This window comes from Cyprinus carpio, unplaced genomic scaffold (genome assembly GCF_018340385.1).
Source record: "Cyprinus carpio isolate SPL01 unplaced genomic scaffold, ASM1834038v1 S000006744, whole genome shotgun sequence".
Classification (NCBI taxonomy): Eukaryota; Metazoa; Chordata; class Actinopteri; order Cypriniformes; family Cyprinidae; genus Cyprinus; species Cyprinus carpio.
In genome coordinates this window covers 36,006-63,856 of record NW_024879343.1, presented here as the reverse complement: position 1 = coordinate 63,856, position 27,851 = coordinate 36,006, and the positions used below count along the sequence as shown (strand labels likewise).

The 27,851-nt window shown below is 39.5% G+C and overlaps 1 protein-coding gene across 4 annotated transcripts in view; it reads left to right on the top strand.

Moving 5' to 3' along the window:
* mboat1 (membrane bound O-acyltransferase domain containing 1) overlaps positions 1-2,916 on the top strand; it is a 175,976-nt gene extending 173,060 nt beyond the window's left edge. For all 4 annotated transcript variants that reach the window (XM_042755704.1, XM_042755703.1, XM_042755702.1 and 1 more), the window contains one exon: positions 201-2,916. In XM_042755704.1, the coding sequence (XP_042611638.1) occupies positions 201-324 (124 nt within the window). In that variant the 3' untranslated portion in view covers positions 325-2,916. The remainder of the gene's footprint in view (positions 1-200) is intronic.
* Positions 2,917-27,851: the final 24,935 nt, after the last annotated feature.

Below are 27,851 nucleotides of genomic sequence, written 5' to 3'. Positions count from 1 at the left end.
ATACCCGTATAGTTTTGTAATTGAGTATGTCATTATCTATAGTGTATAGATGCAGCCTTGGTCTGACGTTATAATGTTATTTACATTATGTTGGATGGTTTTATGTAGAAAACAGTGAATCACAAAAAAAAAAAAAAAAACTTTGGCTGGGTTTTCACAGAGAGTAATACTTGTCTTTTTGTTTCTTCTCTGTCTTTCAGATCAATGTACTTTCATGTGCATGTCATCAGCATTCTGACTTTGATTCTTCTGCCCAGCAAACCCAGTTCCTTCAAGTCTGAAATTCAAGCCCTGCATTCCAACAATAATGTGAAGGAGGACTAAACCCTTCTGACCCTTCTGTTGTATGTATGTGTGTGTGTGTGTGTGTGTGTGTGTGTCTGTGTGTGTGTGTGTGGACTGGAAGAGCGGAGGCACTGACAGACAAAAGCTACTTTGTGTAAACACACACACACACACACACACTCACTCTCAGACCACAACTAAGCTGTACACAAATACACACAGCATAGCTCACCAGGGATACAGTCCATTTAATCAAAAAAACACTTAATCAAAAGCAGCTGGAGCAATGTTTTCACAAGAACTGATAAGGGCACACAAAGTTTGACTGATGTGGTATACGGTATATGTCCTAAGGAGGCAAATATCAGTTTTTGTCAGTAAATGAATGCTGCCCATTTAAGGGTCTTTTAAAATAGTTTAGCACTGTATTATATCTTAGTTTGTGGTGTTAAGATGTCAATTTTGTGAAATTACAGTGTAGTACATACACAATGGCTATAAATAATGAATGAAAAAACTACTGCAAATATTAACTGAAGAATAATCAAATTAGAATAATCAAATATGTTATTAATTGTGATGCCTGAATGAATATTATAGGTTTTTGAATGAATTAATGGGCACTGTACATACACACTCCCTAGGTTTTTTTTTATTTTTTTAAACCCTGTCAAACAGAATATGTATTTACTTGGGATAGTAAGCAAGGTCACAGTCATACAAGTTTACACTGAACAGCATCAGGAGGATCAGGCCCTTCCTAACTGAGCATGCTACACAACTGTGCCTCGCTGGTGGCATTTTCCTATAACGCCTGGACAAATCAGTGACACAATTATTTGTTCTATTTAAAAAATAATCCCTAACACCCTTCACCCAACCAACATTTTAAAAAATGAGGTTCTCTGGAGCTCTTCCCCTGAAATTAAAATAACCCCAAAAGGACAGATCAGACCACAGGTTACCACAGTAACCAGATAAGCTTTACAACTCAATGGTATTCAGAGAGTTTTAGTCTCACTTAATTCAATTTGAACAGATGCATCCTGACCATAGGACTGCATGAAAAGGCGCGTTTCCGGACTATTCACATCCCCTAAAACACAAACCCCTAAATGGAATGTTTCCGGCAGTTTTTGTGTATGTGCCCTGGCGTTTCTGGTTTTTTGACACGGGCAGAAACAGACTCTTTTGAGCACGGCAGTTTTCCAGTCCGCTCACTAACCTGATAAACTCCCAGACACCAATGGAAATGTTTACTCACTCACCAGTAAATCCACATACATCCCTGTGCACGAGAAGTAAAGTCTCTGCAAAATCCAGGGTACAAGAAGTTAAATCTCCATAAACGGCCACTCATATCTCATTTAATGTCTATGAATTACTTTACACTTAATATATTTTAAATGCTATGGGCCCATATGCACTTATAATAACTGTCATCAAAAGCACAAACACAGCAAGGCATCAACAAAACTTAATTTATTTCTCAGCAAATGCAAGACTGCACACATTTTAGAGGAGTGCAAATATTATTCAACAAACTCAGCAGGACTGCAACATCATTTAGATTGAGAAAATGATTTTACATATTTTGCAAACACAGACACTTCAAGTAAATCATTAAACTGATTAAAAAATAAGTAAAAAAAATAAACAATAAAAAAAAATGTTTACTAACCAAAAACAAACAAAAATAATTAATACACTTGCAGTGGACACTGCAAAGTCAGGACAGTGATTTCCGCTCCATCTCAATCAGACAGTCACACTCATATCAAGTTTCAGTCCAATGATCCAGTAAGCGATTGCATTCAAACAATCTGTCCAAAACAGTGCTAATATAAAGGAAACCAGGCTGATTACATCAGAGATTGCAGAGAGAACAGAGACTCGCTTAGCGTGATTGTCTCTGAAGAGCGCAGTGTGAAGTACAGACTGAACAGATTGTCAGCACATCCCAGCGCTGTATGGCTAGATGAGACGCAAACTACATTTTCTCGACGAGACAACCAGTCTCGCTAGTAAAGTTTTGATGGATGAAGACTGCAATCAAGGAATAGACGATTGCGGTGGCATACAAGTAAGCATGTGTGAGTCATAATTACGTGTTATAATAATGCGTGTATGAGTGCTCTTGATGCACTGATCGCACATTGTATTTATGTACATACACAGACATTTCCTTACATTCACATTGTTACCACACATTCACGATAATGTTTTGATTTATCATGTGTATGTTGCTCTGTTAAGTTATTCTGAATGGATCTGTGTCCTGTAGCAGATATATGCCGTCAGCAGGCGGTTGGTTGGTTTAAGGTTTTTTTGGCATCTCCATGTGGTCCTGTTTGGTATCGCAACTTGACTTAAAATGTAAAAAGGCATTTGCTATTGCACTGTACACATATTATACAGTTCTTTTATTTTTAATATATATATGCTTATATGGGCTCCTCATATCATTTGGTTCTTTGGTGTCCTTTTGGAGTTTCTAAGTGTCATTTTTTTGGAAAGACATCTAAATTTATCTTGAAAAAGCTTGCAGAAAATGGATTTTTGAGAATGATCTTTCAATCTTTTGGTTTACTTCACTAGATATAGAAAATGACAACAAAATAAACATTTGAAACAAGATAAATTGTCTGTGCTTAATTTCATGAAGTGTGTGATTAATCATGATTAATCACAGAAAAAGGGTGTGATTAATTTAAGAATTTTAATTTATTGACAGCCCTAATATTTTTATTTAGTACTGTCCTGAATAAGCCATTTTACATAATAGATATTTACATGAAATTTACATTTACTGAATTTCTAAAACTAAAAATGTATAATTTATATATATATATATATATATAATTTTACTAAGTTTACATACACAGTATGACCCACAGGTGTTTTTATGTTTTGGGAAAGTTTTTCATGAATCCAGAGCAGTTCAACTGCCTGCTGTTCTTCAGAAAAATCCCCCAAGTCCTGCAAATTCTTTGGTTTTCCAGCATCTTCTGCTGGTTTGGCCCCTGTCCAACAATGACTTATGATTTTGAGATCCATCTTTTCACTCTGAGGAAAACCGAAGGACTCATACACAACTATTATATAGGGTGAAAACATTCACTGATTCTCCAGAAGGAAACAATGTTTTAAGAGCTAGGGGTATACATTTTGCTAGGGGTGTACATTTTGAACAGGATGATGAGTAAAATGTTCTTGTTTTGTTTAAAGATCATATTTGTTCATTTAGTACTGCCCTTCAGAAGCTACATAAAATACTTTTTTTATACTTATTTTCAGGAATTAATGAGTAATTTACCCTGCCCAGATAGCAAACAGTCATTGAAACTATGCTGAATCAACATTCCGTTGTCAACATTAAGTCATTGAATCAACATCGAACTCTGATGTTGATTCAACATCATTTTGCACCCTGATTTAATATTGAAACAATGTTGAAATTCTGTCCATACATCAACGGAATTTCAATGGTATTTCAATTATCAGGAATATTGAAACAATGTTGAAATCTGAACTAAGAATCAATGTGATTTCAATGGAATTTCAATCGTTTTTAAATGTTAATTTTAAACGTAATGCCATAAATTAAATAGCCTGCTTTATCTACAGCCAGGATGTTAAAAAGTAATGAAACATTTGAAATCTTGTATAAAACACAGAACACACCACACTATTTAAAATCAAATTCATGTTTATTAGCCTCTCTACTCGTAATTTACACTTCATTGTCCAGTCCCTCCTGCCCAGTCTGGTGCATAGCGCAGCCACTTTGCACAGCTTGTGCAAAAGAAAATTGGGTGACGGCAGCTGTCCCCATCTGCTGAGTAAGAGCATCTAAAACAGAAGATAAAATCACAATGCAAAAAAAAAAAACAGAATTTAAGTTAAACAGAACATATATTTGAACACTTGGAACAAATTCAGTAGCCTAGGCCTATGATAAGGCAATAAGTCCTCGTTTTGTATGCTAGATCATATTTCCCCTATATTCAAAGCACTTTTCAAAACTGCTTGTTCATGGATGTATTCGAATTAAAGGGAGGCAAAAAGGATTAGCTTGCAGTGACCTCTTTCATAAGGAAAATGTATGAGGCCAAGTGACTCTAAAAATTTTATGTTTATTATTTTATTAGTTCAGAAGTAGTTGTTAACTCCACAAATTTAATATATATAACTGGATACTAATTAAATAGTTAATGTAGATTAGAGTTACCATAGACAAAAGATGTTTTGACAAAATAATCATAGACAAAAACCATTGCATTCAGTTTTTGACAAGGTTTTGGGCTGGAAAACCTTGCTGGCATCTGGCAACCCTGCCGGTCGACAGCTGACATTGCTTCACAACTGAGCTAGATTCACCTGACTCCAATGATACACTTGGGAATTCAACATGTGTTGCCTTGCATATTGGAACCAGTATAGGTTTTCTCATACTGCTGCAGGATTTCTGACTCTGTGGCCCTAAGCATTGATTTAATTTTCCGCCTCTTTGACCAGCGTGATGTCATTGTGCAATTGCAAGTGGTGCAAGTTGTTTGCAGAAATAAAATAAAATGAAATCAAAAATGTTGTTTTGCTTACTTGGTGTGCAATAGTTATCTGTAAAAGAACAGAAAAGACAAAAATCTCTGTTAAAAACAGCAATTAAAATTCACAATCATACAGTGTGACTGTACTTTATACATTCGTACTCAAGTAACCAATCTGTTATTAAAAATATAAAAACAAAGTTTCATATAAACAACATAATATACAAATTAAATATACAGTGGTTTATTTTTTTCAGCTACAGTTGATGTAATAGTAGCATTCAAGAAATAAATGTAAAATATAAAAAACGAAATACACTTTAATGTAGGCCTATAAAATATACAATTCTCATTAAAGCTAATGAATTACGCCCCATTAACTGGACTCCCCCGCCCCCTCAGATCACCATAAATGTTAAAGGGATTGTAATGCTAAAATATGCTATTTTTTATACTGCACTTTCTTCCTATAGTGAATATCAAGCTACAATATATCTGTTTGTCAGCTCAAATGTTTCAGTGGTAGAACTTTTGCCTAGCGTGTCAGAGGTCCGGGTTTGGGTTTTAACCCAAACTCGTATGTTTTTTTTTTATTTATTTATTTATCAAAACTGATTATGTTTATCAGTTGTTGTATATCAGACAGGGATACGTTTGTGTATATTTATGTTTAGTGCAGACCTTATACAGTGCAGACTGTACACAGCATCCGGGCCACTGACCGCAGCGACAACAAACACGTTGATCACTTGATAAAAAAAATAATAAAAAATAAAACATTTCAACTCTAGATCGCCTCTTACTAAATTAAACTTATTGTACTAACGTACAATTGATGCTCAGCTAAATAACTGGAGATGTTATATTTATTTGTATTGGTACATTCGTGCTGCAAGATGTTTCTATTATGAAGTACCGGTATGTGGGCTATGCCACCCCTCCCCTCCCCTCCCCTCCCAGACGCCAGGCCTGGTTGTCAGGCGCTGTATAATAGTGCGCACGCTTTGGTGGTAGGCAAACGTGCTCAGAAATGGTGCAGAACAGAACGCCAATGAAATGTTTTCCTCAAAAGCAGATCTTGGAGAAGATCATCAAAAATTGTGATATCGCATAAGCACTAGTATAAAACAACTGTTATCATTTCTGAAAACAAACACAATGGAGAACAAAACTATGGCATGCATATCGCAGCCCTGCTCGAGGATTATTAATATTTTGGATTTGTATTACAACGAGATGGTCTAATCGGCATTTCCAGTTACAACTCTCGAGACAGTTCAGCATTGAATAAAGTAACGTTAAAGGTAAGTCATGTCTTCTGTGTAATTCTGGCCCGCCGCGGTCACTGTTGGTAGCGCTAAGTGGAGCACTATGCTAGCGTTGGTTTGGCGGTCAGAAGAAATAACGGTGCTGTGTTAATAGATTTTCACAACACTTATCAATGGGTACAGACATGTATTTTGAGCTAGCTATCATAGACTGTCATAGACTCATCAATAGACTCATCAATAGACTGGACTCTGAGGTTTTGCTAACTTTATAACATAGAAGACAACCACAAAGTACTTTTGGCAGATTTTGACATATTTGTAAAACAAAAATCAATTTCAGTGACTGCAGCACTGCGTCGGTTACTACACTAACCATCAAGTTAAAAATCAGCCTAGTATTTGATTTGGTACAATTCATTCATATCGAACATTAAGCAAGCTTACCTGTACGCTTGTGCCAAGGGTCCAGAAATGAGCTGTGTCCGGTGCAGTACGTTGGGTATACCACCCGTTGATCTCCCGGTCAACCAAAAATCGATGGATTTTCAATCATATTTCCCAGTCAATTATATTTTGATGCATTTTCAATCATATTTCCCGGTCAACTATATTTCGATGACTTTTCAACAACCGCGTCGTTTCTCTGTCCACTATAAATCAATGAGTTTTCAACACATTCAGGAATCACCCTGTAACCAAATATCAATGCTTAATCAATCATAAAGATAACTATAGATCAATGTTGTTCCAATATTGTTGCCATCAACATTAATAACATCAGGTTTTCAACGATATGGTAATGGTGATTCAACATTTATTTTGCATTGAAATTTCAATATCAACCATAATGATGATTCAGATGGAAAAATAATGTTTATTCAATGTTGGCTTGCTGTCTGGGTGATCATACAATTCATGTAGTTTACACCCTGTGTCTCTTAATGCATTGTGTTGCTTTTTGAGCATCAGTAAATGTGTTTACCTTTTGAAATAGTTGTGTGAGTCCCTCAATTGTTCTCAGTGTGAAAAGATGGATCTGGAGGATTTTTCTGAAGAAAAGCAGAAAAGGGGGGGCGCTAGCGAGCGGCGAATGGAGTAGACACAGTTTTTTTGAGTGTCCTCAAGCTGCCTCCGTTTTTTTTTTTTTTTTTTTTTATACCTGTCAATATACCAATTCACCCTAAGTGTGATTACTCTGTTCATTAGTTAATTGTTGGCATTTGTGTTTAAAGTTTTTATTTTGAACAATCAATCAATGACTTCCAAGAAGCTCTCGAAGCCCGCGCAGCAGAGTAAAGATGGCGATGCTACAAGTGATTCCCTCTCCTCAGCAACTGCCAATGCTATACTCGCTGCTATTGAGACACAAGGCAACGATCTAAAGCGGCTTATCGAGGATACTAAGTTGTCAATCAACACTCGTCTTGATGCACTGGATGCTGTGCTGGCGAATGTACAGTCTGAACAGTCGGGTGTTAAGAAAAGGGTTGAGGAGATGGAATTAGCCGTGACCAATTGTGATTCGCGCTTGAAAGAAGTTGAGAAAGTCTGTGAGGAAATGCGCTCTGACAACAAATTTCTCTGTGCTAAGGTGAATGATCTGGAGGGCCATTCTCAGGCTTAACTTGAAATTTGTGGGGATCAAAGAAGGAGCGGAGCAGGGTCATCCTACTGCATTTATAACTGAGCTGATCTCCACGCTGTTTGGCCAAGACTAATTTCCTAAGCCGGTCTAAGTGGATTGCGCTCACAGGTCGTTGCGACCGAAGCCTTCAGATGACGAGAGTTCGTGTCCGATCATTGCGAAGCTACACCACGACCGTGCATATTTTCCCGTATTACACAGCGGAGGTTGCCTCGAAACGTTGCGCATTCGGATCGGTGCTAAAAGTTTTAAGGGAAGCGGGTGTGACCTGGTCTCTTCCTTTTCCTGCAAGATTGCGAGTTCATCAGAAAGACTCCATCTCAATGTTCGGCTCACCAGAGGAAGCACGAAAATTTGCGGACTCTCTTTCTGCCAAATGACCTTTCTTTAGTGAATCTGGGCTGCTACATAGGTCTGAGGGTAGACTGTAAGTGCTCCATTTAAATTATATATTTTATCACTTTTGAACTTGACGGTTTAAGGTTTGAACTTTGTTAACAGCAGGGGAGCATGGGGAGACTTTTTTCCCCTACTGGTTTTGTTTTAAGTCCCCTTGTTTTCTCTCCTTGTGCTCAGCTTCCAGGTAAGGGGTGAGTTGCCGTTTCAGTTGGGGAAATGGACGTGAGTGGGGGGTAAATTGTGATGAGTTTTGCCAGACGATTTATATTTCACAGTTTATTGCCTGCTTTGATACATTACCAATGTTACTCAATTAATTGATAATGGTTGATGCATATAGTTCTGTTGGTGGGACAAACGTCACATTTATATCTTGGAATGTTAGTGGTATGGGACACCAGATTAAAAGAGGCAAAGTATCTGCACATCTTAAATCCCTCTCTGCGTATATTATTTTCCTTCAGGAGACCCATATTAAACAAACAGATCAGAGACACCTTAGATCTAATTGGATCTCCCAAGTATATCAGTCCTCATTTTCCTCAAAGGCTAGGGGTGTTGCCATTTTATTTCATAAATCCATCTCTTTTCGTTTGTCAACTGTCATTGCTGATCCTGCTGGTAGATACATTTTAGTATCTGGGCATATAAATTATTTTCCAATTACCGGTCTAAACATATATGGTCCAAATTTTGATGATCCTAATTCCTTCAGAAAGGTTTTTGATTTGCTGGTAACACTTTAGAATACTGTTTCTTACTTAATGCATAACTAATAAGGAATTATTGAGGAACTAACAGGTAATTATTCATTAACACTTAACTCACTACTGTTAACTTCTAAGGAAGATGTGTTAACTAATCAGTATGTAATACAATTTTATGATTGTGCTAAGTAACAGTTAGCTAATCAGTAACTAATATATTCTGTAATACCTCCTGAAGAACTGCTATTAATTATCTACTAGTTAAGGTTTAATAAAAAAAGTAACTACTAATGAACAGTTATACACAGTTACATTGAATTGTGACCCTTTCATATAAATGTTATTACCAGAAGTAGTAGTAGTATGAAAATGCAATATTAATAAATGCAATAAATTTTAGAGAATTTGTCTGTGTAGTGAATTGTTTTGTGAGAAATCGGCTTTCGATAGGAACCCCACCACCACTCTAGTGCCTTGCGATAACTTACCTTAGTTTTTATATTTTATGTACAGTACTGTATGTGTGCCTCCTCAGCATATATCACATGATATATTCATTCAATTCCTGTATGTAAGGCAAGGACTGAGGGAAAATAAAAATACAGGTAACCAATTAGAAATGAATAAAAAATTATCAAATAATTCTGCAGGACTTATTTCGAAACTGAAACAGTAGGCCTATTCTAAAGTGAAAATATTGGGAACCCATTAGTAATTAATAAAGAATTATTATATAATTCCGCTAGAATTACTTAGAACCTGAAACAGTATTCTAAAGTGAAAACATGGTGAACCCATTAGTAATTAATGAATAATTATCAAATAATTCTGCAGGACCTATTTCGCACCTGAAACAGTAGGCCTATTCTAAAGTGAAAATATTGGGAACCCGCTAGTAATTAATAAAGAATTATTATATAATTCTGCAAAAATTACTTAGAACTTGAAACAGTATTCTAAAGTGAAAACATAGGGAACCCATTAGTAATTAATAAATAATTATCAATAATTCTGCAGGACCTATTTCGCACCTGAAACAGTAGGCCTATTCTAAAGTGAAAATATTGGAAACCCATTAGTAATTAATAAAGAATTATTAGAAAATTGTGCAAGAATTACTTAGAACCTGAAACAGTATTCTTAAGTGAAAACATAGGGAACCCATTAGTAATTAATAAATAATTATCAAGTAATTCTGCAGGACCTATTTCGCACCTGAAACGGTAGGCCTATTCAAAAGTGAAAATATTGGGAACCCGTTAGTAATTAATAAAGAATTATTATATAATTCTGCAAGAATTAATTAGAACCTGAAACAGTATTCTAAAGTGAAAACATAGGGAACACATTAGTTATTAATAAATAATTATCAAGTTCTGCAGGACCTATTTCACACCTGAAACAGTAGGCCTATTCTAAAGTGAAATTTTAGTGAAGCCTTTAGTAATTAATAAAGATTCATCAGATAATTCCGCAGGAACTACTTAGAACCTGAAACAGTATTCTAAAGTGAGCCTATTAGTAAATAATAATTACTACATCAATTTGACTCAAATCAAACATAAGCTCTAAAAAAAAGCTAATGTAATCATAAAAGTAATCATAAACTTTGTAAAATGCATGACACAACTTGTTTACGATCTTTATTTCAGATGAGAACATTTCTTAATACAACATATTTTATTCAATTTTAACATGTATACTGCCCACAATTAAACTAATTTAACAAATATTTTATAATCAAAAGTTAAACATCAAAGTAATTCGGGAGGACATACAAAAAATAGATAGCAGGATGGATGAGGCAGAGCGGTGCATAACGGAGTCAGCACCGCTGACTCCATTCCTGGAACTCACAATTGAACGAGCTCACCGGTTGTTGGGTACGTTACCCCCAAAAGACACACCACCGAGATCAGTAGTGGTGAAGTTTCGCAGTTACAGATGCAAGGAAGTAATCGTGAAGACGGCGTGGCAGAAAAAGGGATTATGCACCAGCGGAAAAAATACGTGGAGGCAAAGAAAGTGCTCAGGGATAAGACGATACGCTTCCAAACACCATTTCCAGCACGTCTCCGAGTATTTTACGATGGCGGGACATGCGCATATGATTCAGCGGAGGAGGCGACGAAGGACATGGCTGACAGGGGCTATCAAGTGAAGGTCGTGCAGTCCACGGAGGACGTAATGGAGAGGATTAAGCGCCTGACGTGGCGCCGTGACCGAGGAGCCAACGATGGAAGACAAGCGGATGCTAGACCTGGGTATAAGCAGAGACTGCAAGCTTTTAGGAGGACGCCGGAGGCAAACGACTGATCCAGGGGTTTCCAGATGTTTCCAGGACTTCCTTTCTTGTTTTTTTTTGTTTTTTTTGTTTTTTTCCCAAGGTGAGAGTTGCCGTTATGGTATGTACTTTTTGTTAGATTTGGGTTGCAGCGAGGGCCCCCTGGCCGTTGGAGAAAAATTGTTCTAGAGCCGGTTCTGTTAGGATCATGGTTGTGTGTTTATATAGCATAGGGGGTGGATTGGGGATAGTAATGAGAACAATTAGACCTAAAATATGGTTTTACAAAAAAACTTAATTAAAGTGGTTTCCTATAATGTGAATGGTGTTCTCAACCCAATTAAAAGAAGTAAAATTCTAAGTAAAATGAAGAAAGACAGGGCAGGGATTGTTTTCCTGCAGGAAACTCATCTGACAGAAAAAGAACATGGAAAATTAAAGAGAAATGGTTATAACCAGGTATATGCTGCTTCATATAAATCAGGTCACAGGAGAGGGGTAGCGATTTTAATATCGACTCAAATCCCATTTCAAAAACAGTCAGTGATAAGTGATAAAGAGGGAAGATATGTCTGGGTTAAAGGACGAGTAGAGGGAGTATTAATCAGTCTTCTGAATATAATGTATATGCACCCCGGGGATCAGATTGATCTTTTTATAGACAAATGTTTGATTTGATGGCATCTAAGGGGGATGGGGTGTTAATATCAGGAGGGGATTTGAACCAAAGGCTGGACCCTCTATTGGATACCACAGGGAAAAGAATGTGATTCCAAATAAAATTAGAGATATGATGGGGGAATTAGGTATCATGGACGTATGGAGGGAACTGAATCCTACAACCAAGGACTACACTTTTTAGTCATCTCCACACAAAATATACTCCAGAATTGATTACATCCTAATGTAAAATAAAGATAGACATATGGTGGGGAATTGTGAGATAGGGGTGGCGGACTTATCTGATCATAGTCCGGTTTATGCAACTTTGGCGTTGACATCTAAAAAAAGAACAACATTCTGTAGACTTAATACCAGTATATTAAAAGGAGACATTAAAGAAGGATTAAAAGTGGAAATTCAAAGATATTTAGAGGAGAATGATAATGGTGAAGCATCCCCACCAGTACTATGGGACACGTGTAAGGTGGTGTTAAGAGGGAAAATAATTGCCAAGTCTGCTTATTTAAAAAAATTGAGACAAAAAAATCTTGTTGCATTACAGTTGGATCTAGAAAGTAGAACAGGAACAAAAAGAAAGGCCGAATGATAAAATTTATCAGGAAATTATGAAGAAAAAAGCAGAGATAAATGATATTTATACAGCAGAACAAAAAAAGTTACTGTTCACAAAACAACGGTATTATGAAGCAGGTAGTAAATCAACAAAATTACTGGCATATAAATTAAGAAAGCAGGAGGCCAGAAGTAATATATACAAGATTAGGGACTTTCACAATAAAACAATAAGGCATAAGACAGAAGACATACAAAAATGTTTTGAATTATATTATAAACAACTTTACGACTACCCATTCATCGATAATAAAGCAGACATAGAAGCCTTTTTAGATACACTTTCATTACCAAAGGTAACAGACGAACAAAATTCATGCCTGATATCAGAGATTACAGCTCAGGAAATAAGATCTGCTATTTCTAAACTCAAAGTGAATAAGTCTCCGTGAGCAGATGGATACTCCTCAGAGTGGTACAAGTTGTTCAGGGAATCATTAATCCCAATGTTAGGAAGAACGTTTAACTGGGTGTTAAAGAAGGGGGAAATACCATATTCATTGCGGGAAGCTATAATTTCAGTAATCCCTAAAGAGGGCAAGGATGAATTGGACTGTTCCAGTTATAGACCTATTAGTGTCCTGAATCAGGACTATAGACTTTTCACTGCAATATTGGCTAGGCGTATTGAAAAAATCTTACCGAGTATTATTCAGCTGGACCAGACTGGATTTATTAAAGAAAGACAAACGCAAGATAACATAAGAAGGGCCTTACATGTGTTGCAGCATATTAAAGAAAACCATACTGAAGCAGTGATTATGGGAATGGACGCGGAGAAAGCGTTTGATTCTGTCAGGTGGGATTTCCTTTACAGTGTGTTAGAAAAATTTAACTTCCATGATATAATAATTAGGACAATACAAGCCTTATATACCGACCCAACAGCTAGGATTAAGATTAATGGTAGTTTATCCAATTCTATTTCATTAAGGCGTGGATGTAGGCAGGGTTGTTTGGCTAATCCCCTTCTCTTCACAATTTTTTTGGAACCACTTAGCCAATCCATAAAACAAAAAGCACAAATACAAGGCATAGAGATAAAGGGTACATGTCAGAAGCTTGCACTTTTCCCAGATGATGTTCTAATATTCTTATCTAGTCCTGATACATCCGTGCCAGCACTCATGTCAGAATTTGCAAAGTTTGGTCAAATGTCCGGATACAAAATAAATGTACAGAAAACACAAGTCCTCACTTTTAATTATAGCTCCTCTGAAGCTGTTAAAGAAAATTATAAAATTAAGTGGGATTTAAAATCAATGAAATATCTAGGAGTTAATTTGACAAAAGATATTGGCCAATTGAAATCAGCAAATTACGACCCACTAATATCCAAAATAAAAGAAGATATTGCAAGGTGGAATTTAATCCCCTTTATGACTCTTACATCTAGAGTAGAGGTGATTAAAACCAATGTTCTTCCCAGGGTGTTATATCTATTTCAGAATCTACCAGTGGAGATACTGGACAGGGAAGTTATAGAATGGGATAAAATAATTTCAAGATATATCTGGCAAGGAAAACAACCTAGAATAAGGTATAAAACATTACAACTGTCTAAGGCGAAGGGGGGACTAGCCCTCCCGTGCTTAAAAAGTTATTATCAAGCAGCGCAAATAAAGCCTTTGTTGACCTTATGTAATCCCTCCTACTCTGCTAGGTAGAAAGAAATTGAATTGAAAACGACAACGGAAGCTCCAATACAGGCATTTATCTGGGATAACAAACTCAGGCATCAATCAGAAAATGTACCCAATCCATGGATTGACATTTCACTTAAACTGTGGTTTGAAATTGTTACAAAGAACAAATTGACACACAACAATAAGCTGCTTAGGTGGATAGGATATTATATAGAATCTTCCCCTAATAGAAGAGATAATAAATTTAAAAATTGGGAACAAGGCCCTCATATGTTTTGGGAACTATTAGAAAATAAGAAGTGTAAAAGTTTTGAAGAAATCAAAGAACAATTTGGTCTGGTAAATCAAGATTTTTATAGATTTTTGCAAATGAGGCATTATTTAGAGCATGATATAAACAAGGAAAATTTTGATGTTGAGGTAAGCATTATTAAACTCTTTATTTCCGCATATCAATCTAAACTATACAAGAAACTAATTTCGAAGATATATTCAGGGATAGAAACTTTAAAAGGAGACGATACACACTACATAAAACAAAAATGGGAAAATGAAGCAAATATAAAATTGATGGATGAAGAATGGGAAGATCTCACTCAACAAATATGGAGAGTGACATCATCCTTAACTTGGAGGGAACATGGGTGGAAAAACTTAGTGAGATATTTTAGAACTCCAGCTCAGACAAAATATCGGAATACAAGCTGTTGGCGGGAATGTGGGGAACAGAAAACAAATCATGTTAATATTTTCTGGAGCTGTCCTTTGATGGAGAAATATTGGATGGAACTCAAACAATGTATGGACAAGATATTACGGGTTAATCTCCCTTTCAATTTTGACACATTTTATTTGGGAAGACTTAATATGCAAGGCAAAAAAATCTGAATTGTAAAATGTTTAAAATTATGCTACTAGCAGGAAAAAAGGGAATTACTAGGAAGTGGCTAAAGGTGGATGCACAAAGAAGGGAAAATTGGATTGATGTGATGCATGATATATACATTATGGAGAAACTGACGTACACTGTTAGATTTTAAATGGATAGGTTTGAGAGGTTGTGGAATGGATTCTTGGAATTTATTAGACCAATAAGATCGGACTTTGTGTAAAATAGAATACCTGGGACACTCCCCTTGTTTGTTATTGCTACCAGTTTATTTTAATTTAATACTTTTTTTTTTTTTTGTGGTTGGAAGGTGGGGGGTGGGGGGTGGGGGGTCATTTAGTTCTGGGTAAAGTTTAGTTCTGAAAAAAGATGTTGTAGGAGAAGATCAAAATATGTGTTATATGACCAAATGTGTATTTATGTCATGCAACTTCAATACAAAAAAAAAAGAAAAAAAAAGAAAAAAGTTGTTCTGAGGTTTTGGATATGCTAAGGAATTAGGATAAATCATTAAGATTACTTACAAAGCAGTCTTTTGTAGTAAAAGTGATGGTTCTACCATACTTGTAACAAGGAGTAGAATTTACAGTATAAGCTATATGAAGTTTGCACAAGACTAAATAATGATCTGAGATATCATCGCTTGGCTGCATAATTTCAACACCATCAACATCAGTTCCATGTAACAGTATTAAATCTAGAGTATGATTTCGACAATGAGTAGGTCCTGAGACGTGTTGTCTAACCCCAATAGAGTTCAGAATGTCTATGAATGCTGATCCCAATGCATCTTTTTCATTATCAACATGGATATTAAAATCACCAACAATTAAAACTTTATCTGCAGCTAGCACTAACTCGGATATAAAATCAGCACATTCTTTAATAAAGTCTGTATGGTGCCCAGGTGGTCTGTATACAGTAGCCAGTACAAACATCACAGGGGATTTATCATTAAAATGTTTTTCTCTGGATAATGTTATATGAAGCATCATTACTTCAAATGAGTTATACTTGAAGTCCACCCTCTGACAAATACTGGAAACATCGTTATAAATTGAAGCAACATCTCCCTCTTTACCTTTTGGACATGACTCAGGTTTATAAAAGTAATCTTGGGGGGTAAACTCATTTAAAATAATGTAATCATCAGGTTTTAGCCAGGTTTCTGTCAAACAGAGCACATCTAGGTTATGATCAGTGATCATATCATTTACAAAAAGTGCTTTCCTAGAAAGGGACCTGATATTCCGTAAGTCAAGCTTTATCATTTGTTGATCCATATTACATCTGTTTTTTATTTATTGAACATCAATTAAATTGTTACTCTTAAATTGGGTTGGATGTTTTTAGTATTTTCTAGTTCGGGGAACAGATACAGTCTGTATAGTGTGATATCTAGGTGAAAGAGTCTCTATGTGCTGAGAATTAACTGTTTTCTAAAAGTGACATGACATACAGTGAAGTGACATACAGCCAAGTATGGTGACCCATACTCAGAAATCATGCTCTGTATCTAATCCATCCAAAGTGCACACGCACTGCAGTGAACACACACACACCTTGAACACACACCCGGAGCAGTGGGCAGCCATTTATGTTGCGGCGCCCAGGGAGCAGCTGGGGGTGACATGATTTTTTGTGACATGAGGCGGCTAGCAGACGGTCGGTTTAGCCAGCCTGTCTGCTTCCTGACCTGGGCCCCAGTTAGTCAAGTACAAACTCTAAGACTATGTGCCATATTTCTAGACAGAAGAGCGGCACCACCCCAAGAGGGATGAAGACCATCTCTTTTCGTTTTTTTTTTTTAACAACTGTTTATTGAATTTTCTTCTTGGAATAGTAATATAAAACAAATAACAACTGTGTAAATTTAGAACCCAACCCTGGTAGACTTAATAATAATAATAATAATAATAATAATAATAACAATAATTTTTACAAAAATTTTAGAAAAGCTGACACAACATTAAAAGCTGAATGCCATAAATTGACAGTTTTCACATTAGATCCATGTATACAAGAAGTTGAGATTTCCAAGCATATCCATTAAACTGGTTGGAAAGGTAAAAAAGCATCCAATTATTTCACACTTAAATGCGATTTGGTTAAAGATCTCACGTCTGCATAGTTTTAACCCCTATTTAAATGTTAGCTCAAGCATTTGGCTGAATCCAAAACTGTGTATTAATAAAGCTCCCTTTCTTTGGAAAGACTGGGCGAAGAAGGGTCTTGTCAATCTAGGAGATCTTTATGAAAATGGTAGTTTGAAGTCATTTGAGTGTATCCAGCAGCAATACAATGTACCTCGATCTCAGTTTTTCCGATATTTACAACTACGACATCTACTATGTGAAACTTTTGGTTCCACTACCCAGCTTCCTGAGTTAGCAGATGCCCATTGTAGGATTTTTTCATTATACGGGAAGGGTCATGAAGCATCTATGTACTACTCGTGGTTGATTCAAAACATTGGTGAAGCAAATTCTCAAGCGCTTAAGATAATATGGGAAAGGGATCTGAACATTATATTAGATGATAAAGAGTGGCAGGGAATTTTAAAGAATGCTAAAATGGCTTCGAGGGATGCCAAAATACGTCTTATACAGTTTAAGATTGTACATCGGTTTTACTGGACCCCTTCCAGATTGTTTAAACTTGGGTTAAAAGATACACCTTTGTGTTGGAGATGTAAGGCTGAGACTGGTGATTTAGCTCATGCCCTTTGGTCCTGCATAAAAGTTCAAGATTTTTGGAAAAGAGTTCAGGAACACATATGTTTAATCTTAGACCTCCAGGTCTTACTATGTCCTAAGCTTTTTATATGAGATTCCTAAGATGGAAGGATTAGTTTGCGCAAAGGGTGAATAGGCTTTTGAGAGTTCCAAGGCACCCCATATGCCCGTAGGGCTGATCTAATGCGCAAATACGTTAAAAAAAAGGAGGTGCCTGGCAGATTATATTGAGTTTTAAGATTCTGGAAGGATTTTAAACCACTATCATCATAGATATCTCCCAGCATGTTTACTTTATTATGAGTCCATTGCGGACAATGAAATGGAGTACTGCCTGACAAAAGATTATTATTATGGAAAATATGCCATATGCCTATGCCATATTGTAACTAGTTGTGAATGTCTTTCAACATCCCTTCATGTGGAGAGGAGGTGGATTACAATGGCACCAAACCGGGATTTATGCTAAGCGGAACCCCCGAAAAAACAAGATGCTTCAATTTATATGGATAAACAATAGATTCCTCAATTGCTTACCAAGACACAGAAGTGTCAGGATCAAACCAAACTGATAAAGGGTGGATGGAAAAGGCTTGAGCGTAGAGTCTAAAATTGGGAAAAGAAAGACCTCCATGTAATCTACAACGTTGTAAGGTAGTCAGTTTAATGCGAGGATGTTTCCCATCCCATATATACTGTGAAACACATGCATCAAGTTTGTTCCAGTAGCCAACAGGTGGAGAAAGAGGAATCTTGGAAGAAAAGAAATTAATATGTGGAAGAACATTCATTTTAATCACCAATATATGAGCCTGAAAAGAAGTAGGAAGACGAGACCAATTTTCCAATATTGAGGATACTTTGGCTAGAATACTATTATAGTTTCTTGAAACGATTTCCTGGAGGGAAGGTAAAACATCCCCAAGTACTTAAAGTTTTGAACCAATGGGATAGATAAAGGGGCATGGAATCAATTGTAAAGTTTAGGGGAAGTAAACATGACTTACTACAATTATTTAATTTTAAACCCAGAGAGAGATCCAAAATGGTCAAATAAATTCAACACACGAGGAATAGAATGCGATGGCTTCTCCAAAAACAATAAGATTTCATCAGCAAAAAGAGAAATATGATGATGAGTATTCCATATAATTATGGGAGAAATAATTTCAGATTGTCGGAACGCTTGAGCTAAGGGTTCCAAGGATAGGGCACATAACAGAGGAGAAAGCAGGCAACCCTGAAGCGTACCTCGATGTATAAAGAATGGGTTAGAGCAAACAGAACCTGTGAGAACAGAGGCTGCTGGACTGGCATACAGAACTTTTATTATGTTTATGAAACTCGATCCTAAACCCAGATGCTGTAGAACCACCCATAAATAGTTCCATTTTAGCTGATCGAAAGCTTTCATCGCATTTAGAGATAATACTGCACAAGGGGAGGACGACATATTTGCAGGGATGGGTAGTAACGGGTTACATTTACTTCGTTACATTTACTTGAGTAAATTTTTTGGGTAACTACTACTTTTGGAGTATATTTAAAGATGGATACTTTTACTCTTACTTAAGTAAATTTCTGGGGAAAAATCTGTACTTTAACTTCGTTGCTGTGATGCTCCTCTCGTTACTTTATCTTAATGCAATATAAGTTATAAATGCTTCAGTTTATTCCAAACGCGCCATCTACTTTTCTCTGGGCAACATCAAGAGCGTTGAAGACGTGGCTTTGGATCTGCACTGAATTGAAAGCAAATATGCAAAGGCTATTGTTTGCTTGCGATGAAGATCTTTATTAGATTAACACCGCATGTGTTGTCTCAACAGGTATAACTTAGGTTACTTTCGATCACAGTACACAATACCACTATGACATAAGTTTGTTGTATGTGTAACTTATACTGTACATTAAATAAAATATTATTTTTACATTTAATAAGCTGTCACAGAGTATGAAATAAATACCCTGCAAACCCGCGTTAGCTCTGTTCCAGGAGGAATGCCTTTGCCTAGACACAATTAACATTGCTATTTCCACAATATTTACGCTTGCAGAAGTATATATTTGTTTACATTTTGCAGAACAGACAGAAGAAGATCTGTCAATGTGCATTTGGTTCGTTACGTTTAGATGTTCGGTAACTTAGCCGTGTGAGGAGTTTTCACTCTTCCCCCGTGTCAGAGGTTATTTATACATATATAATACATACTTTAAAATATAATTTATTTCAGTGATGCAAATCAGAATTTTCATCAGCTGTTACTCCAGTTTTCAGAGTCATGATCCTTCAAAAAATAATTCTAATATATTGATTTATTACCAGTGCTGGAAACAGTTTAGATTAATATTTTTTGGAACATTTTGTTTAGGATTCTTTGATGATATAGAAAGCTAAAGAGTAAGAGTAGTCACTGATCGTAAATCAACATATTGGAATGATTTCTGAAGGATTAAGTGACACTGAAAACTGGAGTAAAGGCTGATAATATATATATATATATATATAGTGGCAGGGTGAAGGAGGACACGACTCGAGGATGAGGGTAAGTTCCCCGAAGGGTGGATTTTATTAAAAGGAAGGGTGGTGATAGGCGTTGCTGTGAGGCTGTTTGGTGCTCGGTGCTCTGTGTCTTTGCTTGTCGGTGCGCTGGTGCAGTGTGGGTCCGTGCTCTCCCGTGGCTGGTGGGGCTGGCGGTCACACGCTGCTCTCTGCGGGCAAAGGGAAAGACAAGTTTAGCCGAGTCTTGCAGAGACATCTCTCACCTCTGTGCCGGGATGGAGGGTTTAAAAGAGCAGCGTCTGATGGGGCGCAGGTGTGGCCGCTCAGCCCATGATGAGCAGGTGCAGGTGTGCCTGCTCTGTTTCCAGGGCGACGGTGACGAGAGCCCGGGACACGTGTCACACCACCCCCCCACCCCCCAAGCGTCGTACTAGTCCTCTGGAGAAGCGGGGAGATCGGGGGAGGGCGGGGAGTGGAGCCTGACAGACCTGCGAAAGCTGACCACAGGCAGGAGAGTCCATTGGCGTTGGCGTTGGCCATCCCCGCTCGGTGTTGTACGGTGAAGTTGAAGTCCTGGAGTGCAAGGAACCACCACGTCACCCTGGTGTTGGTCTCCTTAGCCCGGGCCATCCACTGCAGGGGGGCGTGGTCGGTCAGGAGGGTGAAGTGGCGGCCGAGGAGGTAGTACCTGAGCTCCAGGACTGCCCACTGGACGGCAAACGCTTCCCTCTCTACCGTGGCGTACCGCTGTTCTGCAAGGGTCAGCTTTCGGCTGATGAACATCACCAGGTGTTCCTCACCGTTGTGGCCCTGTGACAGGACGGCTCCCAACCCGGTATCAGACGCATCAGTCTGCAGCAGGAAGGGCCGGTTGAAGTCGGGGGCACGGAGGACCGGTTCCGTGGTGAGGGCCGCCTTGATCCGGTGGAACGCTGCTTCCGTCTCGGAGGTCCACGAGACCTTCTCCGGCTGCCCCTTCCTGGTCAGGTCTGTCAGGGGAGAAGCTAAGGAGGAGAAGTTAGGGATAAAGCAGCGGTAATACCCCACCAACCCCAAAAAGGCCCGCACCTGTGTTTTGGAGGTGGGCCACGGCGCGGAGAGGATAGCTGCCACCTTCTTCTCTTGAGGTTTAATAAGGCCGCGGCCCACCTGGTATCCCAAGTATTATATATCCGCCACGTAGGCCTGGTGCGGCCGGAGGAGGACGTCCATCAGCCGTTGGAAGGTGGCCGGGGCCCCGTGTAGGCCGAAGGGAAGGACCCGGTACTGCCAGTGGCCACTTGGGGTAGAAAAGGCCGTTTTCGGTTTTGCCTGATCCGTCAAGGGGACCTGCCAGTAGCCCTTGGTGAGGTCGAGAGTGGAAATGAACCGGGCCCTTCCCAATCGGTCCAGTAGCTCGTCGACGCGGGGCATGGGGTAACAGTCGAACTCGGAGACCTCGTTCAGGCGGTGGAAATCGTTACAGAAGCGGAGGGTGCCGTCAGGCTTCGGAGCCATGACGATGGGGCTGGACCATGGGCTGCGTGATGGTTCAGTTACCCCTAACCTCAGCATCTCCTGTACCTCCTCCTCAATGGTGTGTTGCCGAGCCTCTGGGAAACGGTAGGGCCGCTGCCGGACCATGGTCCCCGGTGGTGTGCGGACGTCATGCTCTAAGATGTGGGTCCGCCCAGGCTGGGGGGAGAACACATCCGGAAACTGACTGACCAGGTGCTGCAGCTCCGACTTCTGGGGGGCGGAGAGTTGGGGGTCCATATCCACAACCACGGGAGTCGAGCTGATGTAGGCGGAGAGCTGGGCCCCAGTCCCGACCCAGCGCTTCAGCAGATTAATGTGGTAGAGTTGATCCTCCCTCCTTCTACCGGGCTGCCGTACACGGTACGTAACGGGGCCGACCTTTTCCGTAACGGTGTAGGGACCCTGCCAGGTGGCCAAGAACTTGCAGGCGGCTGTGGGCACCAGCACCAGGACATGGTCTCCTCGCTGGAACTCCCGTGGTTGGGCCGCCCGGTTGTAATGCCGTTGCTGCGCCTGCTGTGCCCTGACGATGTGTTCCCGGACAATGGGCATCACTTTGTCAATCCATTCCCTCATCTCACACAAGTGTTCGATGGTGGTCCGGTGTACCGCCGGCTGTTGTTCCCAGGCCTCTCGGGCAACGTTGAGCAGACCGCGGGGCTGTCGGCCGAAGAGCAGTTCAAACGGGGTGAAGCCTGTGGAGGCCTGAGGGATTTCTCGAACGTCGTAGAGCATGTAGGGGAGCATCTGGTCCCAGTCCCGTTTGTCTTCGGCCGCCACTCGGCAGCACGAAGTACGCTCACAGAGCCTCTCCCGTGAGCAGCGGTGCCACGATGCGCGCCCATTCCTCCTTGGGCCATGCCTCCCGAGTGGCTCGGTCTCAAACATCTGGAGGTACATCGTCACATCATCGTGGGCCATCATCCGGGGCAGCAGCTGGGTTGCCTGGACACGGGGGTCAGGTAGCGGAGTTCCGGGGGGCTGTGGCGAGGCGGAGCACGGCCAACTCACGTTCGGTTTCCCCCTGCCGGGCGGCCATGTGCTCCACGATTTGCTGCTGGCGGATGCTCACCTCAGTGAGGTGTTTCAACAGCTCTTCCATCGTTGGGGGAGGAGCGCCACCTGGGGAACCAGAAAAAATACGTGAGTGTAGCGTATGAGCAGTTCATTCATTCATTGGTTCTGAATTAATGAATCATGGCTCGTTGAATCTAAAACAATGCACATTCCTTGGCTAAAACCCAAAGCTTTTAGCCCCTGAACTCATGCAGGTAAATCAAACTCTCTGCAAGCTGAATGGCCGGCCTGGTGCCAGCATGGCTGGGTTTAAATTCCTGACCAGATCGTAAAACTTTATTACCCCAAACTGGGAGAAACAGAAAAAGCCCAGCTCGCTAGGAATTCTTGTAAGGAAAAAGGAAAGTAAATATATTCTAAATGTATTGACTGTATTTCCTTTTTGTGCTTAGATGTCTTCCATATCAAATTGGAATATCTACAATTTTATTGTGTTAATCAAACTTTAAATGTGTGTAATTCTGCATATGAATGTAACTTTATGTTTCTCCTACCTTTACCTGTCATTTTTGGTATCTGTTTAACCGTCTTGCCTTGACCGAACCACTCATACATAGGAAATTACAGTAAAATGTATTACTCTGGAATTACCATCTTGCTGGAATATAATTGCTGAATTCTGACAACACCATAACTCACTCGAGTGGGTGTCTCCCCAGAGACAAAGGAACTTTTTCCCGCTTCAGATCATGGACGTTCATTGGTTGTTCGCGCAAACAGAGGCGTGAACCCAGTCGCTCCATAAGAGACTGACACAGAACTTTCTCGTTGCACTTTTTGTTTCGGCACTTCGTCGAGAGAACGTCTGTCGCGATGGCTCCTTAGGGAGCTTTCATCTCCATTTTTCTTTGCTTTTCTTTACTAAGTTTTATTCTTATATTCGCCTCTCCCTACACGAGGGAGACGAACTCTGAATTATTTCTTTGGTAACTCCACGTTCGTTGAACCTTTGAAACTTCGCGCGAGTCTGCTCGCCCCGGAAGACACGAGCGAAACACGCCCAGCTCTTAGCAGGCACAAAGATACCCCACATGCAAGTATTATTTCCTATAGAGATTTAAACGCTGCTTAAGGTTGTCTATTCCCTTTTCAAGGTGATCTGATTCCTTGTTGTCTTTCAAAAAGGTTACTGTATGTGATTTTGCCATACTGCGCGATCATTCTGCATGATTCTGCCTATCTCTCTCTCACCTTCTCTCGCTCACCCTTTCACTCACTCTCTCTCACTCTCTCTCTCTCTCTCTCTCTCTCTCTCATTTTGTTATTCGTTTTGTATTGTCTTTGTTTTTACTGTTTGTATTGTTATACGCATATTTACTCTGTGTGAATCGTAGTTTGATGTATTATTAGTTCAATTATTAAAAGCCAATATATTCATGATTGCTTCTGTCTAAAATGCTCACATTACGAAGTCAATGAAATGTTTGATCTTAGCTACAAAGTTTATTTGTTACTTTCCAGTAACCTAAATTTTATAAGGACTATAGAGAATGGTTTCATGGCCAGAAACTATTTTTCCTGGAATTATAAGAAGTGATAACTTTATTGAAGTTGATAAGTTAATCTTACGGCCGTTTGCTGGACAAACCACTGTTTGATTTGCATTAATTCCCAGTAAAAGATATCACGTTAATTGATATGAAGAATGGAATATTGACATATTAATGAGTAAATTACAGTGCCTTGTAATGAGTTATTGATATATACAATTGACCTATTTTTCATCTTCAATAATTTTAATGTAACTGTTACGCGAGATATATATATTAATCATATTCCTGATTAATTATTAAAATTCCCTATATATCATTTGAGCTAACGTTAACGTACTACCCAGTGCGGCTACATTATTTTGGTGGAGAAACGCGGGCATTTCAAACTTCGTTTTATGAGCAATTCAGTTTCAATCTGTTTATATGGTTATTAATAATTTCTGCACGCGCGCTATGAAATTATGAGATTGTGAGATAAGTCGCAAGACGCGAACTCACTCCTAACTGACTGAGACAAAAAAAAGCTGATCAGTCAGCACATTAACAGTTTCTAGAAATACCTAACAGTATAGTCACTGTTATTTTGCTGAAAGTACACTGCAGTATAATGTTAAATGTCCTGTTAAGAGAAGATCAAGATCTCTCTGCAGTGAGAACATTTTAATATTAGTAACCCGCCTATTAAAGACGAAGAAATCTCTTTTTTTAGGACGAGACGTAAATCTGATCAGAGCGACGTTCCTTTGATTCAGTAATTAAAAAGGCCTTGTAATTACATATCGTTATTGAATTCGTGGCTAACCACAGTGATATTCAAAAATAAACGATAAAACTCCTGGTCGAAAAATTGGCTTAGCTACCCAATTTTAAACCTAAAACATTTAAATCATAAGTGCTATTTTGATAAATGTGTATGGGAGTGCAACAGACGGACAATTCCTGTTGTTCACATTTGCGTGTTTTGCAGCGAAGAAATCCTGCCTCACGCTCTTGTGCAGTATAGCACCTTAAAGGTACAAACCTTTGTCTGTTGGAGAATCAGCGCTGACAAACGCTCAGATTCTAAATCACACTGAAGTAGGGTGTAATTCCGCTAACTAAACACCAGAGGGCGTCCTTTAAGGGTTTAGTAGTCTCAAATTACGCCCTGCCTTCTGACTTCAGTCTGCATGAGTGCAATTACGCCATCTCATGGCCGTTTCAGATAATGCTAATTTTTTTTTTTTCCTGTGGTTGTTGAATTAGCCCGTCTAAATTCTCAATAATTATTTGCATTTACAGCTTTGCTCGTGCGAATATTATTTTAGGTTAGACAAATTTTCCTGCCTTTGACTGTTCACACTTACTTTGAGTTTGGTTCAAACATGATTTTAATTAAAATTTAATTGTTAAATAGTGTAAATTAAGTGTCTCAGGTTAACCACTGATTGACCCACTTAGAAGGAAGTGAGCCATCTAGTGGCCATCTCCTGTTAAGTCGGTTCATAGCTTTCAGCTCTCTTCTTGCTTATTTTAAATTTCAGTTTAAACCAGTTTTGAATTTTTAAATTTGAATTAAGTTTTCTGTTTACAAGGTGAAGCACAGAGAGGGAGTTTCACCCCCTTGTGGTGAAAACCAGCTACTGCGGCCTTCTCCCATGTTTCATCCTGTCTATTTCTATTTTGATTATTGATCTTTTTCTTCTCTCTTTTGGGTTAGGTTATTTTGATAATTACCATCACTATCAGAATTCCCTTTTTGTTTTTATCATTATTAGGTAAAGCTGTTACCTCTCATTTCTACATATATATTTACTCAATTGATTTTAAACAAACAAGCCTTAATTCACTTTAAGTTTCCCCTTGTTCATCCTTTGTGTATTTGATTGTAGAACTCCCTTGGTGATTGGACAGTCATCTCAGGTTTCCAGTGAGCAAGGTTGCCCGACCAGCGTTACCGAAATGTGATAAAACCCATCCACTTATTATAAGCCACAAAATATTAGATATTCCCCCGGATATATTTTAAGTGTTTGGCCCATCTCTTCTCCAAGCCACACCATCTTCCTAGGTTTCCTACCCCGATAGCCCCACTCACCTGTTGGCCCTATCTTAAAACCTAGCAGTAGGCTTAGGCCTCCTTATTCTCCCTAACACATATCGTGTTACTACTGTTTTATATCATTTCAAGTGTTTTGTTTCACTTTGATCTTTTCTGTCCTTTGTTCTGTTGTGATTTGTTTCTTTCATTTCACAGAAAGACAGTAACCTATGAGAGCCACCAAGGAAGCTAAACATTAGAGTGACAACCAGCAGCCGGTGTCATCACGTGACCCGCTAGGCTACTGCCTGTCAAATCTCCATTTCAGGTCCTCCGTTGACCCAAGTTAATTGGCTCCGCGAACTGTCTGACTGATTGCATCAGTTAGCCCCAAAATTCTCATAAACGGCATAGCCCGTATGAGTATAGCTCGTTAACCGTAGAACGAACTTGCATTGGTCTCTTTGTGTGTATGCTGTGTTTCTCTCACCTACAGTGAGCCAGGATGTTCCGTTCATCCAGTCCAGCAGTCCACGGGGGGCAACCTCTCGACATGGTTGAAAGCAGTGACGACCCCCTTCCTGCCCAAGGATGCCAGTAACCTGCAGCACCTAAACCAAGAGCAACTGGACACCGAGCCAGATGAACTGATGGCACACGATCCAACCCAAAGCTACAACTACAAAGAGCTCGCCAGGATCCTCGGAAGCCTAGTTCACATTCTCGTCACCCAGGCACGGCTCAGCGAATGGAGCAACATCGACCTGGAACAGCAAGCAGCAACACTTATGCTTCAAGCGGAGGAGGCCTGGAAGGACCAGGCCCGAACCCAGAGTCGCCTTGATCAGCTCCTCCTCGAGACCCAGAACCAGCCCGAGAAAGAGGACGCCACAGATCCAGAGCTACAGAAAGAAGTAGAAAGACTTCAAAATGCCCTGCAAGATCTTCGCCTCGACACAGACCAAAGAGGACAGTTGGAGAGAGAAGCCCAAAAGGAACTCAACGAAAAACTCCAGCAATGTGACACTCTCCTAGAGAGAGCAAAGACTGAACTGAAAGAAAGAGACTCTAAAGCCAGGGCCTGTGAAAAACACTTGCAAGCGGCCCGAGCTAAAATCGACAAGCTTACTCTGCAGAGAAACGAGCTCCAAGATGAACTTGACACTGTTCACGCTGAACTGAAACATTCTTGCAGATTACAGAGTGGCTGGAACAGAGAAACACACACCATAGAGTTTCTCCCGGCCCGCCACTCCAACCCTTTCAGTCAAGAACCCAGAGCTGAAAAGGGGGGCGTTTTAGCCCACGGCTCAAGACATCACCAGCCAGCTTCCAAGAACACCTGTCAGCAATGGAGGGGGGAGAGCCCTTCCAGAGAACGCATGCCACTAAACCCTGCACGGCTCCCCGAGAACTTGACAAGCTAGCCAGAAACATCCCTACGTTCAATCCAGATCCTGCAGGAGGTCATGACATTCACGCTTATTTACAAGACATTGACTTTCACTTACAAACTGTCACCAACGTGACAGC